At 35.6% G+C, this 12,191-nt stretch overlaps 2 protein-coding genes and 1 long non-coding RNA gene across 3 annotated transcripts; 2 read left to right on the top strand and 1 right to left on the bottom strand.

Moving 5' to 3' along the window:
• The first annotated feature begins 6,873 nt into the window (after nucleotides 1-6,873).
• LOC130730210 (uncharacterized) lies at nucleotides 6,874-8,973 on the top strand. Its single transcript, XM_057582157.1, has 2 exons — nucleotides 6,874-7,417; nucleotides 8,503-8,973. The coding sequence occupies exons 1-2, from the start codon at nucleotides 7,175-7,177 to the stop codon at nucleotides 8,743-8,745; spliced, it is 486 nt and encodes a 161-aa protein (XP_057438140.1). The 5' UTR covers nucleotides 6,874-7,174; the 3' UTR covers nucleotides 8,746-8,973.
• A 324-nt stretch (nucleotides 8,974-9,297) lies between these two features.
• Nucleotides 9,298-10,080, bottom strand: LOC130730211 (uncharacterized). Its single transcript, XR_009016265.1, has 2 exons — nucleotides 9,953-10,080; nucleotides 9,298-9,823 (listed from the first exon to the last, which is right to left on the bottom strand). It is a non-coding gene; the product is annotated as an uncharacterized LOC130730211 (long non-coding RNA).
• A 994-nt stretch (nucleotides 10,081-11,074) lies between these two features.
• On the top strand, nucleotides 11,075-12,191 carry LOC130730209 (uncharacterized). Its single transcript, XM_057582156.1, has one exon. The coding sequence runs from the start codon at nucleotides 11,247-11,249 to the stop codon at nucleotides 11,985-11,987; it is 741 nt and encodes a 246-aa protein (XP_057438139.1). The 5' UTR covers nucleotides 11,075-11,246; the 3' UTR covers nucleotides 11,988-12,191.

Below are 12,191 nucleotides of genomic sequence, written 5' to 3'. Positions count from 1 at the left end.
GAAGCAGATGCCGTGGCATCTGATTCCGTGTAGCTAGGGCATCAGTCCTTAGCTTGAGTTTTTATTGTGGGTCCTCTGAAGATTTACTGAAGATATGTTTTTGAGTTACTTGAGGAGCAAGTAGCTATTCCAGAAGGGTTTTAATTATGGGTTGTTATTTGTTGAAACAATCTTTGTTAACAGATTGATTTCTATCTTTACTTGTGCAATAAACAAACCGAATCTTTCAAGATTGCGTTTTGATTTGTTGTTACTGCAATCTATTACTTCAGCCCATGCTAACCCTAGAGCCCATGCTACCGCTGCTGAAGTCTATAAAAGGATGAGGACCTAAAACTTGAAGATCACCGAAGCTAAAAGAGAGAGAGATCAAGTGTTTTAGGATTTGTGTTTGTGCTTTGTCCTTTGTTAGTTGTGAATCATCTTTGCTCACTGATTCTATAAAGCAAAGAAGGGTTCTGTGTGTTTGATTACATTCAAACTCTGATTGTTCGTTGTATTCACCAATCACTGTGGCAGTGATTGAGAGAAAGTGAGAGGGGCTCTCATACTTAGGTTGAGATTCTAAGTAGAAATACACTGGGTAGATTAGGAAGTGAACTATGAACTGTTGTGTTCATGAGTGTCTGTAATTCCTGATTCTTGAGATAGTGAATTTCCTTTCTTTGGGTGCAAACCCTCCAGACGTAGGTGAAAGTTTTTCACTGAACTGGGTTAACAATTCTTGTGTTTTATTGTTTCTGGTTTAAGTTCTGTTTTTACTGTTAAGTGATTGTCGAACCTATTGTCCTAACATCGTGCAGGACATTCGTACTACAAGAAACCTGAATTACACTAATTCTTAGAGGTGGGTTCTTTAACTCGATAGTTTTATCTACCTTGGACTAGAGCATCATATCCCCTCATGTCTCATCAAGATTTTTTTTGTTAAAAAAATGCATTAAGTCTAATATTTTTTCAGTTTAAAAAAATGCATTACATCTTTTTAAAAAAAAATGCATTAGATTTTATTAATTAATTAATATTGGAGTAGAAAAATCTACTATGACTTTTTTTAATTATGAGAAGGGTTAGGAAAAGTTTAACCCTGAGTAACCTTAATTTGTTTTGCAACTGAGAAGTCATAATTTTTCTCCTGCCGATAGAATCACACGCTTGCCCATAATGAGCTTATATAAATGCTTGATGAAATTTCAAAGCCTTCACGTGTTTTGTTGATTATTTACTTTTCTTCTCACCAAGAGATGCACTGCAATCAATCATCCCTGACCCTCTCTCTAACTCAATTGACCTTGGTTAAATAAAGATTGATCATTACCACTATATATGCATAATTGTAATTATAGACATGGTATATGATGACGATGGGTATTCATTTATGATGGAAAATGTAAAATCATTTCTGAACCCCTTAAATCATGAGTGTGCACAAATTTCCATTAAATAATTCAATGTGGATTGCAGCAGGGAAAAGCAAAATGACCATTTAAGAGAGGGAGTTGAGCAGTGAAGCTGAGAACCATTATTAATTGTTGGGGCTTTGCCATCATCATTGTTCATTTCTGACGAGATTGATTTTTATCCCCTTTTAATTTGATTCACTCTCACTCATTCACGCCAATTTATTTACTGCGTCTATGCCGTGTACTTATGAACTTACTTTGAGAGGTACCCTTTTGCCTCCCTACACTTGCTGACTCTACCATTGTTATCTAAATTTGAATGTATTTTGAACATTTGATGGGATACACATGTAGGAACTCATGATGCTACAACTTGGGTTCATGAGCAGAGCTCAACCTAGCTGCGGCTATGGTATGAGACACAATCAATTAAATGGTGATTCAATTTTTATAGAGCCTTGCAAATAAAATTCATTACATTATCTATCTGTATGTGTTTAATTATATACATATATAGTCCTATTATTTAAAGTTTTTCCACCCAATTGGCAGAACTCAATTGTACAGACTACAGAGCACGAGGAAGTGGCTATCTAAATCATTGTTTTAACTTTGGGTATAACAATGGGCACATAGTAAGATAATTTTGTAAACTTAGAGCACATAATACTTAGTCATAAGTATTATAGATTGAGATGTATACCAATAAGGTACAATACAATTGATAGATAGTTGAATTTCTTAAACATTAAATTTCAGATTTGATATGTGTATAGTGTGTATGAAGAAAAATTTGTTTGAAAACACTTATCCAATTAATATGATTTCCAAATTAAACCTCATGTAAATTAGACTCATAGTTATCAGGTATGAAATATATTAGAAATAAAATACAGATGGTACCATATAGTTAATTAATAATCCTAATTAATTATTATTTAAATAATATATTCAATTATTCCAATAAATTTGTGCGAGTATTATTTTAAATAGATTTTTTTTTGTAATTGTCAGTAAAGTTAAAGATTTTTTTTTTCAGACCTACAAAAGAGTAATTTAACGTTATTATTTTTATATAAAATATTATCTTAAATAAAAGTTTTGATTTCTAAAATAATTTATAATACATTTGTGTTATGTGGAAAGTTATAGGGGCCAGGCCAAACAATAATGACGCTTAGCCTAACCTCCAAAATTAGTACTCCCTCCGGTCCTATTTATAAGCATGAAAGAAAAGAAAAATCTTGGTCCTTTTTATAAGAACCAAATGAAAGTTTGAGCTATATTAATTAATTTTTTCCAATGATGCCCTTATTAATTCTAACTTGTAAAATGTGTCTCATTAATTATTCTCTCTCTTTTTCACTTTCCAACACTAATAACAAAGGGTAATTTTGGAAGTTCATTTTAATTTAAGACAAATTTAATGCATTTTATCTAGTTTAACTACATTTCTTAAACTATGCGAATTTTTTTTTTGTTGCTTATAAATAGGACCGGAGGGAGTACTATTAGTAGTGTTGGTAGAATCAAACCAGCCATTGACTAAAAAAAAAAAAAGAATCAAACCAGCCGGTCAAACCTAGAACCAAGACCTTAGCCAGTTCGGTTTAATTTCTCTCAGAGTTGAACTACATGAAAACCAATAAGAGAACATGTTGAAAATCAATAAAAACTAGTCAGAACTGATTAAGGCACTTTGTTGTATTTTGTTGGTTAAACTATGATTTCATGCAGAGAAGACCATCTTACCATGATGCACATTGTTCCTAAAGTTGAATGTTATCTATATATTAAAGGTTAAAAATTCAATTTCCTTGCTTATTGAAGGTTAAAAATCTATATATTGTGTGTAATTTTTGTTATAGAATCATATTTTATTACTACCGGTTTGGTCATAGTTTGACCATTGAACCTTGAACTCGTGTCTCGATCGGCTCAATGACCTATTTAGTCCAGATCAAAACACTAAGTATTAACATTCTATACACGATGTCGAGTTAATGTTGCTTGGACTAATGGAAATGAAGGGTGAATGAACTAATTTACTGACCCCCCGAAAAAAAAAACTCCTTAGTTACGAAAATAATTGCTCATAAATTTAAAATAAATCATTAGTTTGAGAATGTATTTTGTTTTCGGCTTAATCGCACTTTTGGTCCCCCACGAAAGCTATATGTGTCATCGGGGTCCCCAAACTTTAAAAATCTCATTTCGCATCCCCAACGTTGGCCTCCGTTAACACTTTTGGTCCCCCTTCACTATTCCGTAAAAAAACTAACGGTTTTGGGACCAAAAGTGCAATCAAATACAAAAAGAATTAATTAAAAAATAAAAAAATCAAGAAAACACTTGATCTTCATCTTCTTCCTTTACCATCTTCATCATCTTGAAACCCAGAAAACACACCTAATGAAGAACAAACCCAGAAAAATAATTTTTCCTCAATCTTCATCAACACTTGACATAACTAGAAATTGATCACCACCTCGCCTCTCCCTTCCATGCCATGCCGCCACCACCTCATTTCCCTTCCTAATCGCACCACCATCTCCTTCCCTCAACCAGAACCACGCTGCCACCATCCTTTTTGTCCTCCCTGGCCGCGCAGCACCACTCTCCTTTAGATCTGTCACCCAACACCATCTCCTTCCTTCAACCAGAACCAACGTTGCCACCACCGCAGATCTGGGAGAGGAAACACAAATGGAAAAATTGGTATATATTGAAAATTTTCGATTTTTGTTTGTTCCAGCAGAGGCATAATTTGGGATATTGATGCAATCCCAATCAACAACTGATGAAGAGATCTACAAGTTTCAATTTTTCGTTGATGAAGATGAATGATCCTTGTGAGTTTCCCCGTGAGATCTACAACTTTGCAGGAGTGAATAGCATCGCATAGCAGAGACACTCTTTACGGTTGTAGAAAAGAAAAAGAAAAAAACTCATGTGATCTTGGCAAATGAAATTGGAAAGCATGGAAGAAGGTGATGAAATTGGGAACTCATTGAATGGATGGGGATTTTGAACGGACATTGGGAATTGATTTAGGGATTTATTGGGTTTTTAATTTTAAAGATGATATAAATTGAAGAGGAAGAAGATGAAGATGAAGATGAAGATGAAGATAAAGAACACATGCTTTGGAGATGCTCATGGTTGTTTTGAATTACTTTATTAGTTTATAAGTTTTGTTTTATTACTTTATGGAAAAAAAAGTATAAATAATGTGGTTGGTGAGACCAAATGAATAGTAGTAAGAACTAAGAACTAAGAACTCATGGTTGGAACAAAATTACTTGAGAGTTGCTTAAACACATGTGACAATACGGGCCCACATAAATAGTGCTAAGAACTACTAAGAAATAAGAACTAGCATTGAAGATGCTCTTAAAATTCCAATAGAGCATTAATTGGTGTTTTTAAATATAATGCCCCCATGAGAAGAATAAATGAGGAGAGATCAAAGTACATTGTAAAGGGTAAAATATGCAAACAAATGATATGTTTTAAAAAGATAACATAATTAATTGCATTTCTTAATATGTGTGCATCTTCTCTAAGTGGACTCTTATATCGAAACAGAAGAAGTATGTAGCAGAAAGGACAAAATGGTAATTTCAGAAACAGCCAAACCATAAATTGAATCCCCAAACTTAGACATCATGGAATGATGCAAGCTAAGTCTTGAACAAGGAAAGAAAAAAACGAGCTACCCGAGGTGTAACCCATGACCTTGGTTAGAGAGATTCACTCCTAGAAGCAAATTTAGACACATCCAGAACACTTCTATCTGTCAACCATGATGCTTCACGTTATGCCACTCATAACCCATGAGGCCGAGGGGGATTGGGGGATGCCACATCCACCTTCTATTCCTCCCCCACACTTATTCCAATCTCACATCCTCAATTTGGCAAGAAATTGAGAGCTTTAATTATGATACTGCCTTCAACTATAATTACTATCATTATAGTAACGTAAAAGAAAAAAACAACATCAGTGCCTCAAAATGCCATTAACCGATAGTCACGGGATCAATGGTAAGAAAAGATGAATCATTTGGATAACCGGTGTGAAAGGAAAATCCACTACAAGACTTAGATTCACATAAGGAACTTGAACTAAAAAGCTTTGGTTTAATATTGTGACAATGCATAGCACCCTCCACATGTTTTCTTTACCCCCTTTTTTTGGAACCCTTTTAATGATTTCATTTTCAGTTTGTTAAAATAATCCACTTTCTAAATTCCAATATCCAAATGAACAATTACCCAAATGTCCTGCCACTCAAATAAGAGATTCTCTCATCTCACTAACCTTAAACAACAATGAGGTTGGTTATATGGATAAGTTTATTCATATCAAAGACACTCAAATTTACATTTGTTGCTGAAAGCCTAATGCAACATTCTAATGCAACATTCTTATTTACAAGGACTTAAGACTAACTCAGCTATGATATAGACATTCTACTATATCCTTACAAGAATAAAATTTCATGTGATTCAAAATGCAAAACACAAATTAAATCCGTTAACCCATCATATTAAAGGCACAATCAATTAGTTATCATTAACTATAACGAACTTAACACAATATTTTATTTTTATCCGGGTTTTGGCTGGTCTGTCTTTACATAGATACCACATTAATCCTTACAAGAACAAAACTTCGTGTCACTCAAAATGCAAAAGACAAATCAAATCACTTTATTCACATTAAAATAATGATCGACCAGTTTTCATTAGCCTAACGAACTCAACACAAAATTTCATTTTTATCCGAGTTTTGGCTGGGTCCCATTACACAGATACCACACTATCCTTCCAAGAACAAAACTTCGTGTCACTCAAAATGCAAAAGATAAATCAAATAAGTTTATTCACATTAAAATCATGATCGATCAGTTTTCGTTAGCCTAACGAACTCAATACAAAATTTCATTTTTATCTGGGCTCGGGACCGACTCTGACATCACACAGGCATCTCATTATCATTACAGAACAAAATTTCGTGTTGCTCAAAATGCAAAGCACAAATCGAATCATTTTATCCATGTTAACACGCTTGGTTTTACGTTAGCTGTCGCGAATTTAACAACATTTCTCTTTTTCCCGGACTTATCGCATTCCGTTATCTTTACAATAACAAAATTTGTGTCACTCAAAATACAAAATGCAAACAAAAAAAACGGGAAACAAAGAGCTGGTGCCGTGGAGGGAAGAAATGTGAACTGAAAAATGACACTTTCTTCTCCTGTAAAGAAAAAAACCGCCATTTATCCAGTAAAAGGAATAATAATAATAATAATAATATTAGGACAATGATAATGATTATTGCCAACAGTGCCCAACACATGGAAATTGCAAAGGAAAAGTGAGAATAATGAAGGGCTAAAAATAGAAGAACGGCAACATAAATAAAAACAAAGAGAGTAGTAATTGATGATAGGGGGCTAGCTGCTAATGAATAATAATAATAATAGCAATGGTGGTTTTCATTTCACAACAATCCAAACCATCATTGCAAATCTTGGCCATCATTTTAGAAAACCCTATAAGGAAGATCCATGATTGTCCCTTCTTATTCCCACTTTGCCCCTTAATGCAGCAGAAGAAACTGCAGCAGAGAAAATAAAAACCAACCAACCACATTCAAAACAATCATTCACATGACGCCAACAAGAACATCATTCATTTCACAGAACCGAAACATGAAAAATCTTTCACTAGCCTCCTAAAACCAGCCGTCTTCCATGCTTCCACATGCATGATTGTTGTGTCAGAGAGAGGAGAGACACACAACACACGATCCCTACACTACCCCCTCTCCTTTTTCTTCTTCTCCTCTGTTTTTCTTCTCAGACTTTGCTCTATAAATTCAAACCACATTCTCCACTTTTTCCCACACTTCCAATCACAAACTCACCCTTTTCTCCCCCTGCAACTTCCCTTCCAAACTCCAGTTTCTTTCTTCTATCAAGGTTCTCAGCCAACCTCCTTCAAAAGGTGATCTTTTTCGAAAAGTTGCAGAGAAAAACAGAGGACCCCACCTCTGTCTCTCACTCTCTCTTTCAAGTTTTTGTTTTGGTATTGTATTTGGATACCCATTTGAGCCTATTGCAAGTAGTATTTGGTTATAAGGCCAAATCATATCTTTATTCTGTCTCTGATATTCATGTAGTTCTGGATTTTCAGGTGTTTTAACCCAACTTTTTATAACCCTTTTCTCTGTGGATTCTAATATTCTATATCTTTTGTTTCCATTACATTTGATTAAAATTTATTTTTATACATACATAAAGAATCTCTGAATGGTTTCTTTGTCTTTCTCTAGGCCTAAATAGTATTCCTTTTTTTATTGCATAGAGGGGTTTAAGGTCCCCCTACCCCCAATTGCACATTTTAATAACATTTGGCAATGTTGATGTCAAACATTTTATTAATGCCTTTAGTTGTTTATATGTGTGAGAACATGAACTGTGTTTGTTACATAGACAATCACAAGATCTTCTTATGAAGCTTGTCTCTTTAATGTCTTGCTTGCCTTTATCCTTTTCTTCCTTCTTGGGACAACAGATAAACTTTTTTTTTTGTTTTCAAATGAGTGCAGATTTGGACAACTGTTATTCCCCTTCTGTGTCTCCTTCTCTAGTTCTGGAGACAACTCCATATGCTCAATTTATTTGACAGGGTGGTCCAAAAGGCTCTACTGTTCTATCTGTGCTTTTCCCTGTTGTTGTTTTCTTCTTTGTTTATTGTCATAATTAACATCTTACAAAGCAAATCATAAAGCAACACATTCACTAGGATGCTTGCAATTGCATATAAGTGTTTTTCCCTTTTGGATTTCAATCAATTATTAAGATCCTTCTCCATTTAAAATTTTTAATTTTTTTTTAATGATGACATTTCCTTCTTTTGCTTTCTTCAATCACACTCACATGTTTGTGTTTTCCACGTTGATGTGAAGATTGATTTATAAATACATATTCCTATGTCAGTTGGATTGCTGAATTATAGTTCTGGGATAGTTAATAACATTATCTGAAGATCTTATTCCTATCTGTTCCTGATACCATTGTTTTTTTCAGGTTTCAGGAAACAGTTTCATAGTAATGGAAAGGCTGAACTCAGAGCTGTACTACCAGAACTGTCACATAATGAAAGAGAATGAGAGGCTTAGGAAGAAAGCTCAGCTTCTCAATCAAGAGAATCAGGCACTACTGTCCCAGCTCAAGCAGAAGATCTCAAATGGAAACAATGCTCCAAACACTACTCTTGACCTGAACCTTGGTTCAAGCTCCAGTAAAAAACCTTCTACTTCCAGCAATTAATCCTGTTAGAGATGAAAGAGCATCATGACTACTCTAGGAGACTTTTTTTGTTTGTGCAGAACTAAATTGATCAAAGTAGTAGTTATTTTGTAGTCTCTGGGGGTATAGGGCAATACTAGCATTCTCTATCAGGATTCAAGGGTTAAGTATGAATTTCTGAACTACATGGATGTTTGATGTATCTGGCTATCTGCTACAAAGGAATATAATTAAGTTTATGTAAGTTAATCTTGGATTGCCCTTTGCCTTTGTTGTGTATTATGTTTGATTATCATTCAACCATTCATCTCGCGATTTTACAACCGATACATGATAAGATTAAGATTCGCAGCAGAAAAACTTCTTTCAAACATTGAAGTTCTCTGTCATTGGTTATCAAAGTTAACTTTGAAAATGAATATATTACAAGTGTACATTGTGTTCAACTTTATAGTATGATCATTAATTTCCAGCAATCCTAAAAGTGGACTAGAGCATATATCAATAAAATGATTTGCAAGCTTGTTATCTAGTGGTAAAAGCTCTAAAGGAAATATTCATAAGTATGAAATAGAAACAACTGAGTATTCATATTACTAGTACACATAATCATTCACCTCAATACTCTCCAACAACTTTTTTTCTTTTATATCAAATCAATAATTTCATTCATAAGAGGACCCTAGGAGAAAGTCCAATTGAATACAAGGTGGAGTTTGTTCTTCCTAAACCAAATCAGGAAAATGTAAGACATGTTTGGCAAACTCATGAGCTACCATACTGACTTGTCTATAAGCCTGTCTTAAAGAAAAAGATGTAAAATATGAACTAAACATTTACCATCTGGCATAGCAAGGCTAAACGGAAAGGTGACAGTCTCTGAATGGAAAGCTTGAACACTTCCAACTTTCCAAGCATATTTTCAGCCTCCAGGCCATGATCAATGCTCAAAGCTTCTACAAGGCTCACTGAGTGAGTGAGTGACTCATTGAGACAATTTCACAAACACCCCATCTACATTCCATTCATATGGCAGCATCAACATTAAACTTATATGATCCTAGTGCGGAGCAAATTGGTAGAGAGGAGCAAATTTTCCCTGAAACGCAAGAAATGTTATTCAAAACAAAATAACAACTAAATAAAATAAAAAATCACTCACGAGTCATGAGTGAAAAACATTTCTTCTAGTTTCATTTGGAATCTTATAGGGAGAGTGCATAATGACCGTGGTAAGCCAAGTGTGGAAATGTCCAAGCCTCCAAGGGCTACGACCTCCGTGCATTTTGGTAATATCATGTCAAAAAATGAATTCACTTTATTCTATTCTAATAAAAAAAGTTTACAAAGATTTTGTGTGTGAGTTGTTAATAAAATGAGTTTCGCACGTATATCAATTCATATTTTACCTTGTTTCTATTTTGATAGTTTTTTATTTGAATTTACTCATGCTATGCCAAAATAGTGAATCTCATTTTGTTTTTTTTTTTTTAAATTGAATCTCATTTTGTTGTTTGTGTAAGATTTTGATAAAAAATGCACGTGTACCTTTACACCGTCAACGTATCTGATTTCACATATGTGGTGTTCTTGTATTAAGTAGTTGAGTTTAGTGGACCAATCCGATCTTCTTAAGGTGTATTGGGCTTAATGGTACGAAGATCCAATATGGCAAGTATTCAAATATTAACTAAGAAGTCGGTCGATTAAGAGTCATAATGTCAGAGATTTGTTTGGAGCGATTCTCTCCTCAATAATTGTATCAGACACAAGTGTCATTATGAGTTATTTAAGCTAGAAACGATCATAAACGTAGTGTAATATGTAGTTAGGTCAGGTCAAGTTGATTATATAATGAATCCTTAATAATGACTATTGACCAAGGCAACATCATTTTATATACTTTAGGGTTGAGTTATGACTTTTCTTGACCTAGTTTGTACTTTAGGTTCATTGCCCAAACATGTAGGAAAACATTATTTTTTTTTTTTGATAAACAAAGCTTACAAGAAAAAAAACTAAGAGACTAAACTCTCATAAACGACACTCCCATCTGGTCTGCCCGCAACATAGGCAAAAGCTCCTGCAGAGGCGAATCCCAAACCAAAAACGCATCATGGGATGAAGCTCCATACTTTGCTAAGAAGTCCGCCACCAAATTTCCTTCGCGCAGAGTATGCTGACAACGAACTAGCCAAGGCCTTTGATTGATATAGGATGGGTGAAAAACTTATTAAAAGTGAAATAAACGACTGTAATTTTTTTTTTTGGTTACTGAATAAAATAAAATAAATATTTAATACATGTTAGCCTTAAGAAGTAAGCTATTTTAATTAAGAAGGGGAGCCCCAATAAAATGAAAATACTAGAAAGCCATCGAACCCACAAAAAAGCTCCCAAAATAACGTTGTTGTGGTGGTGTGGTCTCTCCACTCTCAGCGACTAAGAAATCCCCAAATTCGTCGATTCAACTTTCTCAAAACCCTAATTTCATCACCGATTCCATCCAGATCTCAATCCCGATGGACAACAAGCAATTCAAAATCCCGCCGGTCAATTTTCAAACCTCCGGGAACCCCAACGTCGCCGGCCCAAACATCCAGCAGCGCCGCGTACCCACGCCGCCGTTCCAACCCAACTCCGGCATCCCCTTCATGTCCTTCGACATAGGCTCCGCCACCGCGTCCACCTCCTCCGGTCAAATTTACTCCGGCCCCGGCATCGGCGGCTCCGTCAACTTCGACGACGAGGAGCCTCTCCTCGACGAGCTCGGTATCCACCCGGAGCAAATCTGGAGCAAAGTCAGATCGGTTCTGAACCCGTTCCGCGTGAACCACACCGTGCACAAGGACGCAGATCTATCAGGCCCTATTCTCCTCTACATGGCCTTTTGCCTCTTCCAGTTACTCGCCGGGAAGATTCAATTCGGCGTGATCTTGGGTTGGATCGTGGTTTCCTCCATCTTCTTGTACGTGGTTTTCAACATGCTGGCGGGTCGAACCGGAAATCTGGATCTTCATACCTGTACTAGTGTCGTCGGTTACTGTATGTTTCCGGTGGTGATTTTCTCTGCTCTGTCGCTGTTTCTGCCGCAGGGAGGGGTGTTCGGGCTTGCGATCGCGGCGGTTTTCGTGTTGTGGTCGACGAGGGCTTCAACGGGCCTCATTGTCTCTCTCACCGATGGCGGCGATGAACATCGCGGGTTGATAGCGTACGCGTGTTTCTTGATTTACACTCTGTTTTCGTTGCTTGTCATATTCTAAGGATGGGTTTGGCGCTGAGATTCATTGGATCGCAGTGCTTATGTTTTTGGATGTAGTGAAACGCTTCATTTTGTCTTGCCCTTGCATTTTGAACCATATGATTTTCAATTCTTATGTTGTAGCCATACTATGATATAGAAAATGTAGGTATTGCCCTTGATTGCAAGTTTTCGATTATGAAGTTATCCCTAGGACTTGTATTTC

This window comes from Lotus japonicus, chromosome 1, assembly GCF_012489685.1.
Source record: "Lotus japonicus ecotype B-129 chromosome 1, LjGifu_v1.2".
Classification (NCBI taxonomy): Eukaryota; Viridiplantae; Streptophyta; class Magnoliopsida; order Fabales; family Fabaceae; genus Lotus; species Lotus japonicus.
This window is presented reverse-complemented; position numbering and strand designations above follow the sequence as displayed.